The sequence below is a fragment of the Notolabrus celidotus genome, chromosome 4 (assembly GCF_009762535.1).
Source record: "Notolabrus celidotus isolate fNotCel1 chromosome 4, fNotCel1.pri, whole genome shotgun sequence".
Classification (NCBI taxonomy): domain Eukaryota; kingdom Metazoa; phylum Chordata; class Actinopteri; order Labriformes; family Labridae; genus Notolabrus; species Notolabrus celidotus.
Window position 1 is genome coordinate 25,774,118 of NC_048275.1, and position 18,975 is coordinate 25,793,092.

The window sequence follows — 18,975 nt, forward strand, 5'->3', positions numbered from 1 at the left end:
TAAATCAGCGAGCTCCAGACATTTTCATATTGGATCCTGTCGATCACTGTAAACAGAGTTGAAATGATTTAATCTCTTCCTGTTGATAATCTAACAAAAACACGATTAGAAACAGAACCCTTAAGAGTAGACAACATGAAAGATTTTTTTTTTATTTCTATCAATATATTTAGAGAGCAGATTGGTAGCTAATGGCTGACCAGGCAACAATGGAGACAATAAGATGATAAATGGTGAGAAACAGCGAGGGATGTTCAAACGCACAAGAGGCTAAATGAAAGGGTGCTGCTGTTATCTATTAAAAATTCCAACAGAACAAAAATGTTCAGTTTTACTTTAACTCTGCTTCAGATAAGTTTGACTTCGTAGACTGAACATAGTCTCAGTAATATCACTCATTGGTTACTGAGGAGGCCTTATGAAGCACAATGGCGATCACCATATTTGAAATGTTGACTTTAACTAACTCTTGGTTAATCTAGAAACCAGCAAAGAGGGACAGTGAAGGCCATAGCATAGCCACCTGGAAGTTACAAAACTGGCACCTATCAATCAAATCAGCTGTACTCCAAGTTATGCCTATTTATCTATGTAACTATTAGACCTAGTGTAATGAAAACAGACAAGTTGTTGAGAAAATCCCCCCTGAAACATTAGTGTTTGAAAAAGACCAAAGTTGTTTTGTTTTTTTTATACCAGGCTGTAAACATGTTTAATTTGGCTGTAAAAATGGGCATTTCAATATGGGCTCTCGTGGAGTTTCCCTGGCTTTAGAACATAAAGTGGACACTGGAAGAGCTGCATTTTTGAGGGGGTATTTTGGTACTGACTGCATTTTACAACAAGGGAAGTTTCCACTTGCTTGACACTGAGATAAAAAAAAGTAACTCAAAAGAGGAGGGACAGACGAAGAGACAAGAAAGAAGAGTGAGGAGTAAACATACGAATATGCGATGTTAAAGCCTGTCAAGTTGTAGGCAGCATCACTGAAGAAGTGAAGCAGGGCGTAACCTGACGTCGTCACCACCTCAGGGACCGTCTCATTACCTCTGGTGTCCGGTACTACGAGGCCGCTGAGAGTGAGACAGAGAAAGAGAATGAGACAGAGAAAGACAGACAACCCCTCTCAAAACAAAAAGCAATAATAATAAAAAAGCATTTTGAAGTTGCCGCTGAAGTTTATGGACTCTGGTTTTAAGAGCACCATTGGAGAGCTGTGAGATAAAAAGGATTCCATTTCAGCGATTGCTGATCCCACTAAAATATGACAGTGGTTAGCTTTAAAGTGTAGCAGTGCAGAGTCATTCCACATTTTGTTTTTATCCCTTTGATCAGGTTTATTTTTTTATTGTAGGAGGGTTGGTGGTTTCTTGTTTTGTGGTCTTGTCTCTTGTAATAAATGCAATGCATTGCAAATATAGCTTTGCACATAATAAATCTGAATCAAAGCCTCCTCCCTGCTGCAACCACAGCCTCTTTTTTTAAAACACAAGTATGCACCAATCTATAATGAGCACTGTAAGCTTATTTATTGTAGGTACTATTGCTAAGTCTGGGCTTTGTATATTCAAATGCCAAAAGATAATTTCCCTTCATTGGGAATGGCCAAATTAGCCCTTCATATGCTGAGCACAAAAGGAGATAAGCCTAAAGAAAGTGGGAGGTTGGTAAAGTATTGTTGTAACATTGCTTTTTAATGAATTTGTGTCCCACCCACATGCTTGTAGACTGGAATAAAAAGAGTAAAACATGCAATTAAGCTCCAGAAAATAAATAGTATCCAGGATTAATGTGAGCAATTGCAATGTTTTATTTCTATTATCACTGTATTGTGCTTGGACTGTAATTATGAGGCCCATTGTTGGCTCATACATGGACTTATTTGAGTGCACAAGTGCAGATGTGTTAGAGCTTTTGAAGCAAAGCCAAAGGCTACCCAAGTCATTTCCCAACACCCCCTCATCCCCTCCCTCACAGCTCCCCTATTCAGTACTGCAGGCGCTCACCTGAACACAGCAATCAAAGGGGCGTAAATGGAGTCTCCATCATACACGTACATGTGGTCCCAGCTGCACTCCGTTGCAAAGTGATTGAAGCGCAGCCGCAGCACAGCATTCGGACTGAGAGAACAGAGGAGAGAGAGGAGTCAGAGCACAGAATAGATGGGAATGACAAAAATACATTTGATGAATATAGATTAACTGCTGTCAGCCTCATGTGAGTCTCTTTTTGAGAGGCGTCTCCATTATTTAAGAGGTCGGTCGAAAATGTCAGTCACACAGAGCCTCAAGAAACCTCTTTTTCTACAATGAAGTTCATGTGAGGAGGGTTCATTTCTTAATTTAGTCTCCCAGAGGCTGGATTTAATCAATTTCCCAATAGATCACACTACTCACCAAACTATTATTGTTTTTTTTAGTTTCCTTATTTCCAACCTCTCCAATAAGCTCTTTTCCTTGTTTGGATAAGCTGAATTGAAAAGTATTTCACCGCAGTAAAAAACAGGACATTTTTTTGCAAGTTTAGATCAATGGGTTGGCAAGGTGTTTTGAGCCTCGGGCCAGTTTACCACGTCACAACTGTCATGCTAACTTGTGCTCACAGTGAACCTGCTCCAGAGCATGCAATGTCCAGACTGTTTATACTCTAAATGAGCTGTAAAGCAGCACTCTTTCAGTAATTCTTTCCAACAAAGCTCAGCTAAGAAAGTATGTTGTATTATGTAAACTTGTGAAACAATATGAAGGAAATGTAACTGAATAAATCCTTTTAGTTACAGCAGCACATGGCATCATGGTGACTTAGATGTATTTAGCTAGAGATTCAGAAATCTGAGCCCTACCAAGGTCTCAGAATTTCAAAATAAGATTATTTCAAATTGTAAATGAAATAATAATACTCAATTACTCCATACATTAGTCCAGGGTTTGGTTTAAGAGAGTTATTTGTAAATGTATGAATTAACAGGAAATGGGTTTAAAAGATTTGCGTTTTGGTTCCCATTATAACGCGATTTCATATAAAATTAATTTTTCCAAGTTTTATCCAGATATGAAAGATAAAAGGAGTCAGAATGTATGAAAGACGTGCTGTGTTGTAATGATTAAGTTTGTAGCTGAAAGTATGAACCTGTAGTTATGAGTTGAAAAGGCTTTTAAGTGTGAAAATGTCCAATATTTTCACTTTGTGTCCATATTTTTAAATGGAGAATATATGCTGGAAAGTCTTGAAGATATCTAAAAGTATAAATGGTAATTTCATAATTATCACTGTGTGCTTTCAGTTAGGAAATCATGTGTGTGGAGCAAAATAAAAACTCATTCTAAACTTATAAATCTGTGAGATATATGATGATCAGAGGAGATAAATACTTACAATCCTTCTATTAGCCAGGTGCATTTGGTTTTGTACTTATAGTTTGCTGGTCCATCTGTGAGAAAGCCTGTGAGGTCTGTTAACCTGCAGAAAGACAAACAGAGATAGGAGAGAAAACAGATTCAGACAGAAGTTCAGTGAAAGGGAATGAATGAATGGTTGGGTGACATAGTTCAGCTATCCAAAGGAAGCCGGATCAGCTGCCCCCTCAAAACTTTTATCTGTGGCACCCTAAACAGAAATGGATTCTTTCTTGCATGGTTAAGCCTTTTCATCAGTCATATGAAGACACGTCAAACTGTGATGATTTACTGCAACTGGCGTGTATCACATATACCTTTCCTAGAGTGCTCTGTTCCAAAATCAGCTCACATGATGTGAAACCCAAAAAAACTTGACAATTAATGAAATCTCAAATTCAACATTCAGGAATTTGAATCAAATAGTCAGATTTTGGGGGGTTGGTTAATTTTAACATGAAACATTGGAAGATTATTATACAAGATTATAATAAAAATGGGGGGAAAACTACAGGAGTAAAACAAGCTAAGTATCAAGAGCTTACCGGTACACGAATGATCAGTAATCAAAGTACCCATAAGCTCATAGGCAAGCAGTGCTTCTATCGTTTCAACCATACCACATTCTATCTGATTTAACTTTTTCTTCATTTATCTGCTTCCTTGTAGCATAGCTTATTATTATTATTTGTATTATTATTATTATTTTAATCATTATTATCTAAACCAGGGGTGTCAAACTCATTTCAGTTAAGGGGCCACACACAGCCCAAGTCGATCTGAAGTGGGCCGGACCAGTAAAATCATAACATAATAACCTATAAATAACGACAACTTTACATTTTTCCCTTTGTTTTAGTGCAAAATAGTACAAGTATGTGCTGAAAATGTAATCAACTATCTTACAAAAACAGTTCTCCATGATGAGTCTCATAGTGGGGCAGAACATTTTACTCTTTAAGCACTGAAACCTGCTGCAAACACACCAAACAAGTTATCAATTCACCTGACACAGAGTGTAATTTTTACTGCAAAAGAGATTATAATAATGAAGAAGGTAAAGTTGGCTATCCTGGACCCCTCAGCTCCGAAAGGAACAGTTTGCTTGCTGGACAGTGTTGTATGCAGGGGTGTTGTGCTAGTGTTAGTAGTTAGTGGATCATTTTATAGTGCTCTAAAAAGACTTTATGAATCTCAACCGGATTATGCAAACAGCAAGTAATCTATTTTCTCACTTTGAGAAAAAAGTCCCGGGAAAAAGTGCTGTTCAGGTGCGCTCCATCAGCAATATGATTGTATGCGACCCTCAGAGGACAAATTTAAAATAGTAGTTACTTTTATTGAAAATTTGCAGTTAATGTCTAATCTGTAATTTTATCACTTTGCAAAGTCATTCCGTGGGCCGGATTGCAACCTCTGGCGGGCCGGTTTTGGCCCGCGGGCCGCATGTTTGACACCCCTGATCTAAACCATTGTTTTAACATGCATTTATTTATCTTATTTATTGCTTGTGTTCATGAGATCTTGTTAACTCTACCTTATTTTTAACTTTTCTTTCCACTCTTACTTATTTTATTAATTTTACTGTGTTGATTTTATTTTATTTTTTTAAGTATTTCTTCTTTTTTTAATCATGCCTTTTGTAATTTTACCATTGCTGTTGTTTTCTGACTGTCTGTTATTCTGTGAAGCACTTTGGGTTACATTTTTTTTATGTATGAAAGGTGCTATATAAATAAAGTTGAGTTGAGTTGAGCTGGTATCTGTCTATATATGATAAAGCTACTGGTATCAGTCAGTGACATATCATTGTTGTGGTTGGAGGAAGTCTATGTATATGTGGTGGACAGAGCAATGGGTTAAAAAGATTGGGCTAACTTTACAGAATTTTGTTCTGGTGCATTTTGGTTGAAATGTATTTAAAGGGTAGCTGTGTCTAAAGGGGTTAACACCATAACCTACACCAACTACTAGATCAACATTCCACAAATCTGAATCAATGCAGCATGTACTGCATTAGCTGAGTGGCTAAATCTAACACTGTTGCTAGCGTTAGTAAGTTCTGACCGCAGCCTCTGAGTCCGGCAATGCCTCAGATGTGATCAGAACAAACTTAAAATGTAGGTAAGAGGCTTATACCTACATTAGCCTTATTAGACTGTAGTTATTGAGTCACTGTTGAAAACACTGTTGTAGCAAACCTAGTTTCCATTTTATGGAAATATGTTCCATTGAAGGAAATGTGAATAGCCACAAGCACATGAAAAGTTGAACAGAAGAGAGAGACCAAACCACACTGAGTTTCCAATATTGTGGCTAGACAAGCTACAAAAAAAGTATCTTTTACCATCTTTTTTTACGTCATGGCTTTCTTTATGGCTCTGTTCAGTTATTTAGAAACTCAAACACAATTTCAAACTCTGATCGCCAGATTTTCTCTAAAAATGATCAATGAGGAAAATATGACTTCTTCCAAACATCTATGTATATAGAGAATCATGGAAGGAAACTTTGTTTTGTGCCTCCCTCACAATCTGTCACTCTCTTTCTCTTGTGTTCAAGTATTTATCGGTTGGTGTTTGTTTCTTTATCTCCAACACGATAACATTTTTATTCCAATTTGCGCTCTAGAACAAAACCATCAATGCTGATTTGAGCAAATTGAACAAGCTTTCCTGACCATTAATCATCTTAAAACCACAGCATGAGTAGGACAGCTTGGCAAACAGCTGATATTTGCAAAGCGGTATCTAATTATCAATGACATAGTTTAGCGTTGTCCAAATCTAATTCTACATTCACTTAGGAGGAATAGTTTGACATTTTGTGAAATATGCTCATTGACTCTCTTTTGACTGCTCATCTTGGAAGATTGATGCCACTCTTTTTGTCTCCATTTGTTTGTTCACAAAGTATTGATCTAGACCAGGCACCGGCTTTTCGCTTGGCTTAGCATGAAGGCTGAAAGCAGGGAAAACAGCTGGCCTAGCTCAAAGCATAATCAATAATCTACCTACAAACACCTCTGAGGCTGACTAACCAACACGTTACATCTTGTTTGTACTATCAGCTCACAACCAGACACTTCGCTATCATAGATTTATGGCTTCAAAAGTTAGTGCAAGGCTTTTACAACTTCCTGACAAACAAAACAACGCTAACTGCAATCCCCTGCTTCCCATTTTATGCTAGGTTTATTTCTTTATAGGCTGGAGCTTTACACTTCTTACACAAACATGACATTGATATATTTCAACTATGTCTTCACAAGCAAGCAACTGACTGTATTACCAAGTAGTAATCATTTACAGGTGCAAAAGGTTTAAGTATTACTCCAGCACTTTACTTTAGCCTGCAGCAAGCATACGGGCTGTAAAGGTGGCAATATTATCTGCAAAGAAAAAACCTCTAATATGTAATGCTATGTCCTCTTGAATTGTTTGTTTTGTCACTGAGGAGGTGTCCAACAACATGCCTGAGAAGAAAGAACAGAGACACCTTTGAGACCAACAATTCTATATACAGATCATGGGAGCTGGTGATATACCTCTGTATTTTGTGTGTGTACGTTTTCGGTTGTGTTGTGATCTTGGCTATCTCTTTAAAATACAATAGTCACACAACACAAGAAAAAGACAAACAGGCCATGGTAGCTCTAGACCAGCAACTCCTACGTTGTGCAAGGTATGCTTATCGTTTGTTTCTGTGGCTTTAAAGAGAGCAATGCAAAGGTTGTTTGTAGATGGAAGAAAAGTCATTTTCCTTAAAGCTCTATTAAGTAGTTTTTATTCTGTTATGAAGCACTTAAATCATACTGAGGCCTCTTTATGACTCGAAATAGAAAATAAGACCATCAGCAACAAGACTGATCATTTTCAGATAGTCAGTTTTAATGCTTGTAACCAGGTAGGTGTCAAGGTGAGTTATAACACACTGCCAGAAAATACTTTGTTTAAATGTCTTACAACAAGGATTCACAGCCAATGATATGATACGCTGTAAAACAAAAAAGTATGATACAGTTTTTCAGAATTTCCTGGTTGCAAATTCCTGACAAAATCAGCAAAGATATTAACAGATTAACCACTCAGTCAAAATGGACATTAACTGGTCATGGTTGGACACTTAGAAAAACAACCTATCCCCTAACGTTAGCAAAAACTGTTCTTTATTCTCAGCCTTCAGCACATTAATGGTGGTTGTCCTCAGCTCTAGTTACGAGTCCTGTTTTTATTTGTGATCCTTATTTATTGCTGTAAACAGCTCTCCATGGTCCTTTCAGTTTATACCACATTTTTATGCCTTTCTAATAAATAACTTAACCAACATGGTCTGGTGTTATGTTACTTCCCTTAACAAGCTTGGCTGTCACTCTGTCTTAAGGCTGCTGCCTGAGTCAATGTACCAAACCAACCACACCATATACCATACATGCCGTGTTAACATCAGATGTTGAAAAAAATTCCCAAAAATTCCAAATTCCTCTTTAATAATTGGAACATAATACAGTTTAGCCTCACCACCTGCTTCTGTTTGACGATTGGCTTGTAACTCCAGCCTCATCATGTGCATCCTTCACTCCATTTATTTCCCTGTGCTTGCCAAACGGCCTTTTTCATGCATTACAGACACCAATGAGCACATAGTCACTTTTACATTATTCAACTTTGGGTTAAAGTAGGTTAATTCTTCTTGAATAAAATAGATCTTTTGTAGTTATAATTCATGTGCAGACTTCTGCAGTCTTTCCTCTTGCCTTGAATCTACCCAACTTTTGACAGAAGGGCAGTCCTATATCAGATGGACATGTCAGTAACATTGCTGTACATTCTCATTGGTCTTGTCTCAGTGGAGACAACAAGTGTCTTACATGACAAGATACAGCCGTGGCAGAAAAACAATATTGCTGCGAGCAAATAAAACATGACATCCCACTCATGTCAGGGTAGCACAGAGCATGTTACTGTTGCCATAGCAATCCCGACATGACACATTCATGTGGCAATAGTAATAACTGCAATGTCGGTATGTGTGTGTGTGTGTGTGTGTGTGTGTGTGTGTGTGTGTGTGTGTGTGTGTGTGTGTGTGTGTGTGTATGCGTGGTAACATCATCGGTCACACCTGTCAGTCAAAGTAATCCTATTTCATTGCTGCACGGAGGGAAAGGTGACAATGGAGACACACAAACACACTGTGACACACAACATGTTGGTGTCACAGCCGCTGGAGACATCGCAGTCTGTCTCAGGGTTGGACAGTGTGTTACTATATGTTTGTTTGTATATATGTGTGTGTGTGTGTGTGTGTGTGTGTGTGTGTGTGTGTGTGTGTGTGTGTGTGTGTGTGTGTGTGTGTGTGTGTGTGTGCGTGCGTGTGTGTGTGTGTGTGTGTGTGTGTGTGTTCATTATCTTAGGCTGCAGTGTCACTGTAGGCTCTGTTGTTACACTGGAATACTGCCAGAAATGACAGGGAGCAAGAAAAGTGGAGTGGAACAATTTGTGTGTGTGTGTTCTCTGAAAAAGGACACCGCAATTATAGTTTTACAAAAATAGATTTTTTTTTTAAAGAGACAACTTAAATTGTGCATCAAGGGGTTGAATCAAGCAAAGACCATGGGGAGTAAGACACAATTCAAGATGAAAATAATAAATGTTAGGGTAGAAATGTGATTAGTTACAGTTCTGAGATCTTTCTTTGTTTATTTTACTTGGTATATTCTTTCACATATTTGGATACCAGAGAGATCAACCTTGTGTGTCCATATCCTCAGTCTCAGTTACACATTCACAGAGTGTAAAAGTGTATGTCGTAACAACTTAAACAGTACTTGAGATCAGTTTAAACAAAAATGGTGGATTGTCTGTTTATAAGCCAAACAAGTATGACATTTGCATGCCTTGAGTCAAAAGCTGAGTTTGAGACAAACCGTTGTAGCTTTGGTATCACTGGTTTCCCTCTGAATACCTCTGGATATCTGATTCAGCCATACCCTGTTATATGTGAGTGTTAATAATGTTCTTTTGCTCTAATATTTTAGGATGCCATCACAGCGGTGAGTAAAGTAGTTTTGTAGCCAGTTGGCAGTGAAGCAGTGAATGTGGAGATGTGAAGCTAAAATAACCTGTAGTTCTTACAGAAGATGAAATTCAGTTATGAATTATTTATCACCACTATTCATGTTTCAGTCAATTTTTTTCACAAGTATAATAATGGTTATATTAATGTTATAATATGATTTATTGTTTTCATTTTTCTAGCTCTTTGACACTTGATTTTTAAAAGTACTATATTCATTAAGCTAGCAATATTATTGATGTTTATATGTTGTGACATTTTACAAAGTGCTGGTGAATTAGGGACTGGCTTGTCAATCTCCATGTTGCCTACTTCAGGTCTGCTGTGCTTATATATATAATATAATGAAATGGGGAAAAAATCTAAAAAAATCTGAAATAATGCAATGTATGTCTGATTTTGTAATTGCAATTCCCCTTACTCTACTACCAACTGCTTTTGCTTTCCCTTTAGCTGGCTTGGGTGGATTTTCCAGCCATAAAATTAAAATGCATACATTTAATTCTGACAATATCCCTTTACTTTACCACTGACATTATTAATGTATAATATACTGTATTATATAATTATCTTGCTATATTATATTTTGTTATATTACATTACTATTCTAACTACAACCCATGGTCATATTACATACAAATGTTATTTCTATTTATTGCTTAATTTGTCATTACCAACCATAATCACACCATGTAAACCTGTCACTACTGAAACATTTTTTAATACTGCCTGTAATTACTTCTATTTAATTTAAATTCCATTTGTAACATTGTATATATCTAAATTGTACTCTAGCTTTATTTATCTATTTTATTTTACTTATTTTATTTTATTTTTTATTTTATTTTATGTTACTTTGTTTTATTTTTGTTTTATTTTGTACTTATTTTGTACTTATTTTTACTTATTGAAACTTCTTTCTTGATTGTACTTATGTCTGGGTTGCTGTAACAACTGAATTTCCCCCCCGGGGGATCAATAAAGTAATCTTATCTTATCTTATCTTACTTCATTAATACATAATGAAACTACAATAAACTCTCTTTTTAAGTATATTTCAAATGAACAGAATATAGGTTTCCCTTGTTTTTCTGTCTTTTCATTTCCACTTGTGTCTTTTCTTCTTCTATCCATCCCTTCACTTTTACATTTTGTGTTATCTTTTTAGTCATTTACGGATGTTTACTTTGTTTCTATTTTTTCCAACATGTGTTTCATGTTATGGTACTTGTTATTTAAAGAACATTCACTTTGTTCTAGTTTTTTTTTTCATGGAACCCAAAAATAAGCAAACTAGTCATCACCACCATCAGGCAGAGTGTGCTGCTTCTCTGGAACTAAAGAGGAAGTGGTGTGGCCAACAGATTGCAGCACAGCCGGACACTGGCCACAGTATACGCTTAAATCCTGCCAATAATACACGCAAACACACAATGAACACACACACACACACACACACACACACACACAAACACACAAACACACAAACTAGCACTAGCACTTTTGAGGCTTGAAGAAGGTAATTTAGACTGAACGTATAAAATAACCCTGAGGGCCTTTATTATTCCTCAGGTTTCTAAACATTACTCATCCCCCTCACATCCTGTTCCCCCTATCTCTATATCTCTCAATCCATCTCTCTCTCTCATATCAGCCTCTGTCGATCACAGTTTGATCCTCTGGCTCTAATCCCAGATTAAAAACAAATATTCATGTCATGATGCTGTAATGCCTGACTCGAACGATGATGATATTGATGATGATGATGATGATGTTAAAAACTAAACATTTCCTGTTGCAGATAAAATTAAAAATGCAGCTCTCTGGTCGATATTAATAAGTTGTCCATTTTCCTGTGTTATACCACATATACAAATATCCGAAATGTAAGATGAAATAAAGTGAAAACTGGTATCCATGCGCACTTTCCTCTGTACACCGTTCTCAAAAACAAAAAAAATCACTGTTGGCATGTCATGTATTACAACTATTTTTTATTATAAACCAATTTAAACCTGATTTGTCTCCATTCAAAGGGCTGTCTTTACACATGAAAACTACCCCGGCCCGTCTCAGCCCTACTCTACTCGACTTGACTCTACTCGGTTTGTGTTGCATTTCCACAGGCGCGTTACCTCGTGTCAGATACCAGTTTTTCGTACCTGCTCTGCTCTGGTTCCAAGCAAGCTGAGCCGATAATAAAGGTGACGTCGACGGACTGCCGGCCGCTGAATGGTCAGAGAATGTCGCCACCGAAGAGTCATGAGCGCAACGCCCAACACAGGAATCAAACCCGCCATTAAAAAAAAAAAACGACATCAGTACTGTACAATGTCTGCACGCAAAGTTTCTCTGTGGTCCGTTGACGAGGTTAGGGTTAGCAAGTACACCATTGCCTCCATGTCCTCCATTGTTTGTGATTGTTATGATGACATGAGCGCAGTTTCGTCACAGCTGTGTTATGACGAAACTGCGTTCATGTGAGTCGGTACTCGGGCTGGTGGAAAAGGTACCCAAACAGAGTAGAGTCGAGTCGAGTATAGCCGAGCCGAGTCGAGTAGGGCTGGAACTGTGTAGTGGAAAAGAGCCACTAGAGTTAGTTAGCGCTTTATTCTTCTAACAGCTAACCTAGCTTTGGTACTTGATCCTCTAAAATGTGGACTGGGTGTTTTTTTAGGATGAGATAAAAAGGTAACAAACCAACAGGAGAAAGAGCAAAACTAAGAGAGGAACCTGATTCTTTCAGAACTTTGTTAAGCTCTGTGCTATAGCTAGTGCTGCTGGGTCATATTTGCCCTAAAGGAGCTAATACTAGAGCAAAGTCACCATGCTAGCATGTTATGGCTACTTTGCTAGATCAAGGAGACAAACTACTAAACAGAGTGGACTGAAGTAGAATGTGATTAAAGTTCAATTGTGTCTTGACAAATATCTGCAAAAGGCAACAACTTCCTAGTTTTTGGCTTTTACTGGTACATTGTCTTTCTGTAGGAGAGTTAATATTAATTAATAATAGTAATAATAATATTAATAAAGCGCCAAATCACAATAAATGTTATCTCAAGACACTTTACAAACAGAGCAGGTCTAGACCGCACTCTATGTTATATTGAGTTTCTTTCTAAAAGAGCCTGTCAGTATGCTAACATCATCACTCATTAGAAGTTGTTCTTTCTTTCCTAAACCTCTACAGGGGGTTACTCCTTCCTTCATTAGAAAAATGGAAACAAAAATGTTGAGTTTATGACAGCCATAGCATCAAGAGGGAATCCCTGAAAGTGTGCTAAGTACTGAAATAATCATCCATTAATCCTGACAAATACGCCTGTGATTCAATGCGTGCATACTTATGAGCTTGCATTAATGTGGGGTCAGGTTGTATGAGGTTTAAAAACTGTGGAATTCGTCAATTCTACCACTACTGATGTCTATCAATGTATATCAAATGTACTATCTGCACTAAAAGAACAACATGGGTTTTTGACGTTTTTTAGAGTGGTATTAGGTATTGTAGGATAAAATTAGTAGAAAAAAAAAATATTATATACTTTCATCTACGTATTTTCTATCCCTGCTCTTAGACAGGATCATGTTAACCCACACTGGGTCAGAGTCAGGGTACAGCTTTTATGCTTAGAGTCTTCAGTGAAGTTAACCTATATATCTTTGGACTCGAAACCGGAAACCTTCAAGGAAATGGAGAAAACGAAATCTTCCTGCTCTAAGGAAAAAGGAAGTATGTAATAAACACTTTAAACTTCAAACAATGATATTGAGATGATAGGGCGGTGGATGGAGCAGGGAACTGGGAGAGAGAGTGAGGAGTGAAATGCAGTGACATGGAACCTGGGCCGTCTGCTTTAATGACGAAAGCCTCTGTACATGGGGCATGCAATTTTACCACTAGGCCAAACTGGCAGCCCATTCTTTGGGATACTAGACTTGTATCTCTTATTCTCTTCTAGTCCACGCTTGGTGAATTCTTGCAGTTTAAGTTTACATCGCTCCGGAACAGAACTGGGACAGAGCCTTGGTGTGGCTCTCCTCCCAGTCATCTTGGTTAAGCAAAAACTCTGAGAGAGCAGCGTGACTCTGCAGAGAGGCTCTATGAAAAACATGTGAAAGGTAGATCCCATGCATAGTTCATGAGCAGATGACTGGAGCGGCATCCTACAGCCCCAACAAACCGACACCCCAACGCCTCGCCCCTTAATCCTCCTTGGCTTGGCATGGAAGAAGACAGTTATGCCTTACGTGCACACAACATACGCTTCACCATTTATAACCTCATCTGTAATGTGTGCGTACATTGTGTGCCTTTCATGCCCACAACGTACACACACATCACTTGCCAGATGAGGTTATAAATGGAGAGCACTGACAGCAGATGGTCTAGGAGTTCACAGCATGAAGCCCAAGTATCATCTTTCACAAATTCCACAGGACAAGAACTGAGAAAAGAAAAACACAAGTGTGTTGTTTGAGGAGAGAGGGACAAACAAGAAAGGAGAAAGGGAGAGAGCAAAGAGATAAAGCAGAGACAGGGACAAGAGGATGAGGTAAAGAGGAAGAGAGTCCAGCACCCTTTGAAATATTCATCTACTCTGGGTGAATAATTGATGGCGTACAGAAGAAAGATGCATGAAGGATAGACAGACAAATGGATGGAAAGAGAGCACGAGGGCCAGATAGATAAAGAGACATGAGAGGTAGAGCTCCATGTCCTCAGGTAGAGAAGGTACAAATCTCCTGTTTCATTTTCTCTGTCAGTGCTGTGAAGGTTTCAACATGACTGCTCACTCAGACACTTCTTTCACAGTCCTCATCTTCTACCCAGTGAGTCTGGAAGCTAGGATAGTGCTAGCAAGAAGCTAACATTAAACACAAGTGGAGACATAGTAAAAAGTAATCTTTGAAAACATGCTTTATGAGCACAGCAGTGTTCATTTCGTTAACGAAATTATGACGATAAATGTTCGTCAACGACTCATTTTTTTCGTGACGAAAACGAGACTATGACGAGCTAAAGTGCATCACTGACGATCACTGATAATAAAAGATCTGACGAACCTACTCTTGATTTTGCAAACGAGACGATGACGAGATGAAAACATTAGTGGCCGACAGCCGGACATTCAAAATAATCTTTAAAGATAAAAGTGATGCATTCCTGTGACAGGTTGAGTTATTATTTGAGGGGCACAGTGTTAGCTTGGTTACCTACCTGCATGAGGTGTGCTTTATGAACCAGCTCTCCCCAACTCCATGCATCTGTCTCATCTTCATTGATGATTTTTACCCCCAGTGTGTTTTAGTGACAAAGACACAACCGGGGGATGTCTGTTTCCGTTTTAGGACTATTTGAAGTTTGCCGCCATTACCGTTAAAAGCTCTGCGTCTACAGCTTGATTTAATCCAGTTTGGTGATACATCAGACACATTCAGTAAGTTTTGATCAACTCCTAGTCATCGAAGATGCAGATTCATTTCAGAGTGCCGTGAACTGACTGTCTGTCCAGTGCGCCTGTTACTGCAGGTACATTCAAGGACCGTCGTAAATGTGAAATACAGCCCTTTTATGGCATTTTTCTGTGTATCAAGAGAATCAAAATATAGTCACAGTGGTCACATCAAGAATGCTTTATTTTCACTTTTTAGTAGGGACAGGCTGAATTATTTCACTTAAGGTATTACACAGAAGTGTTCAAAGAGTGAAATGTTGACAATATTGTATCCTCCGTCCTGGACGCTGTAGAAAATCACGAGCCGATTCGTAGTAACTCCTTTTAATTCCTGGTCACTGTCAGCCGTGACCACGCCAGTTACAACAGTTACAACAGTTACAACAGCAACCCAAAACAACCAACCGTTCAACCATGAAAACACTCTCTTTCCCTCCCTCCCGCTCCCACACACACTCTCTTAACTCCGCCCCCTCCTGATGCCTTCACTAACTTCACACTGTAGGAATTCACAGCATCTACACTGAACACAACACTAACAGTAGAGCTGTTACAATATTAACACTTGATACAACCCTGGTATTGATATCTGATCAACTACATTAACTATTTAAGGAGTGAAAATGTTCTGGCAAAAATCAAAGACTAAAGTGTGACTAAAACTAGACTAAAATGTTTTGATTTTCTGTTGACTAAAACTAGATTAAAACTAGAAAGGGCTGAAAAGACTAAAATGTGATTAAAACTTACAGGCATTTCCGTCTAAAGACTAAGACTAAATCTAAAATAGCCGCCAAAATTAACACTGGAGCACAGGAATTAGTCTCAGTCATTTGTCTCAAATATGCAATTTACCAAAAGACGTGGGATGATGATATCTCTTTATCTCGATAAGAAAAAGAGAGGATGATGAAGAAGTATATAGCAAAGCAGCAGGTTTTGAGTTGTTTGAAATGTATCAAAGTGAAGCTTTCATTCAAAGTGATGTAAATCTGAGAGTAAGTGTAACACAAGCAAGGAGTAAGACAGGTTTGAACAACGTGAGTAAGTGTCATAAAACTGCTTCAAGTCTGATCGGACGCAGGCAGTGCACAGAAGCAATGCATCAGGGTGAGTTAAAGCAAGAGGCATCAACTTCATCAATATTATCCCCATCAATAGCCTCAATATCATTAAGTGCAGAGATGTTCATGAAAGAGCTGGGTCCACAACTCCTCCAACCACCAGGGGACTACAGAGGCCTCTTGTGATGGGAGTACCAAGCACATTTCATTGGCAGCGCGTAGAGTGGGTGAGAAGACTTTTAGACCTGATGAGGGCATTAAGGTTGGCAGTAGGCGTCAATGTTACTGTTCTGTTAGCAAAAAGGAAAGGTGTATATGTTTGCAGACTTAATAAGATTGTCTAAACATTGTTTGGATATTACATAATAGACATTGCTTACAACAACAGCTCATTACATAATTGAGGAAAAGAAAAAAATCACTGTTAGCCACACATTTGTGATGAAGCGCTGTGTAATCCATTATTCTATAATCAACAACTGTATAACCATTCCAGACTAGTTGCATTGGCAGATAAGATTTTTATACATTGAGCAATTGGTCTGCAATGTTTAAATCAAACTCTAACTTGCTAGCTTTCAGAGAAAAGTTATGCCAGATCATTTCATGAATCGCCTGCCATTGACCTACAAATGTCATCTACAGGTCACTCAGAGAGGGACTAAATTACCAATAATGAAAATAGTCTTGATCATCCTATGAAGACTATCTTAGTCCTCTGTGCAGCCAGCAAATCTACATGAAGTGCCTGTTCTCGTACAGTCGGAGGAAGTGAAGGCTTGTGCTAAGTTAATGGAGTCATGGTTTGTGATGTGAGAACAGCTGAGAACTCCACAGGTTCTTCCCAGCGTCCTTTATATCACCGTCAAAAGTAATTTACAGAGAAGGAAGTTAGTATATGTAGAAAACTGTCTATTTCTTTGGACAGCTTGCATTCAAACCAACAGATGTAAAGAGTCTCCACCGAAGGAAACAGCAGCTTGTTAACTTTCAGTAGTTCATTAGCTTTTCCTATATATCAGTCTCTTACTGCCAGTCAGAAAAATAAAAATGATCAGTATTGGGGAATAACTTGAAAAGTTATTAGGATTTTTTTCCACATTCCAAAAAATAATTTCAGATTTCATTATAATAAATATCTTCTATAACACACTAGATACATTTTGTTAGAACTTACAATGTTCACATGACAAAAAGGTGACTCATAACTTACATAAAACTGCCCATTAAGCTCATTAAGGTAACAGTGTGCAGAGAACAGATAGACAGTTATGTTATAGAAGTTATAGAAATTGATCAAGTAGTACATCATGCATGTGTTGAGATGTGATAATCTGTTAATAAAATAATTGTTGTTTATGTTGTGATATTAATGTATAGTCAAAGGGTGGTATTTAAATGGAACAGTGAATGTATTATGTTATAAATTGACACTGCCTTTTTTTTTTATTTATTGAAGTTGCATCAACACTTGTCCATATTTTTACATTTACCAGTTGTACATTTTTTTTCCCTTTTTTGATAATTGTATAATGTATTTTTTAAAGCTTAACTCAGTAATTTGGTTTTCTCTCCTAGGACTGGCATTCTAAAAATGATAGGGTTTCCTTGGCGAGCTTGGACCTTGGATAACTACAGCTCCCAGGAGCCTTTGCCAGAAAGATAAACTCAAAAGTGGAGCCATGGTTCTATTCTCTATCTGCATTAGCAGTTTGAAGATTTAATAGGCTTTAATGGCAATGTCAGAAAATCTAAGTACTCTGTTATTATGGAATAAAAAGCAGAGATGTGTCCAGATAGTGTGCAGTGACACCATGATGACACATCTGAAGTTAAGAGCACTGTCCTGGAAGAATAGAAACAGTTGTGAGTTGAACTGAGGGGTCAGTGTGTCTTAAAGGATGCATGAGAAAAAGCCTTGTTCTATTGATTTTCTCTCTCCGACTCCTCCACAACAACAACAAGACGAACATTCACAAACAGACTGCACAACAGCGTGGTGACACACTCCAACAAGAAAGAAATCCAAAACAACCACAACCACACACGCAGATTTAAAGTGACAGTGCCGAGTCAGCTGAGAGTGACATCACCCTCAGTAACAGAAACACGAACACATGCTTGTGTTTAACTCGCCTGTGAGGAACTCCCTCTGATTGTTTTCATTCCCTTTAACCCTTCAGTGTAACCTGACCCTTTCACAATACACGCCTGCTCTCTAACATGATCAAAAACCGGCCTGGTAAAGAGAGGAGGGAGGTCCAGATGTGACTTTACTTTTAAAAAATGTGTGAAAACAAACACACAAATCACAAAAATTTACAGGCTTGAAAATCATCCAAGAAAAACACTACTCCTTGATCTTGGATGACCATATTTAGAAAACCTTCTCCTGGTAATGACTCATTCCAGTGAACTGTATAATTCACAACAATGCACACACTCTGGAGTCCCCTCCCAGTCCAGAAAAACCCTCTCTTGCCTCTCAATCCCGCCACAATACTCACATATATCCCTGCAGCTTTATCTTTAAGAGTTTTCTTGGCTTGGCACTTCGTTGCCTTTGGCTTGTCTTCTGAAACCATCCTTTGATGGCTTAATGTGCTCATTTAAAGGTGCTTTCATCACCAATCTGCCATCACATTTAATATCAAAGAGCAGCTCTGCTGAACGAGGTACAAGCTGTTCAGATCTCGGGGTGAAAAGCAGCTTTTGACATTGTTTACCGCAAATCTATTAGATCAAATTTGTCCATACTCGTGCACAAGGGAAGTGATGATCAAAGGTTCCATACAGCACAAAGACAGGCCATCCCTGTTAAGTTCAGAATCAATAAACTGGTTCTTGTTTGAATTCTGATCGTGTACTACACTAGCTTGAGGAGTTGTGCTAATATAAGAGGAAGAAACCATGCCAAAAAGGGATTTTCACAAAAGTGTAGTTCATCTGAGGTAGCATCACCACTGAGAGGAGAAAGTT

The 18,975-nt window shown here is 38.1% G+C and overlaps 1 protein-coding gene across 3 annotated transcripts in view; it reads right to left on the reverse strand.

Moving 5' to 3' along the window:
- The window catches only part of atrnl1a (attractin-like 1a), a 305,950-nt gene that overhangs the window by 261,151 nt on the left and 25,824 nt on the right, over nt 1–18,975 (reverse strand). For 2 of the 3 annotated variants that reach the window (XM_034681468.1, XM_034681469.1), the window contains exons 2-4: nt 3,376–3,459; nt 2,007–2,120; nt 945–1,073 (exon numbers count right to left, since the gene is read on the reverse strand). In XM_034681468.1, the coding sequence (XP_034537359.1) occupies nt 945–1,073; nt 2,007–2,120; nt 3,376–3,459 (327 nt within the window). Of the gene's footprint in view, nt 1–944; nt 1,074–2,006; nt 2,121–3,375; nt 3,460–14,694; nt 14,921–18,975 lie in introns of those variants that run through there. The other variant, XM_034681470.1, reaches the window with a different exon arrangement.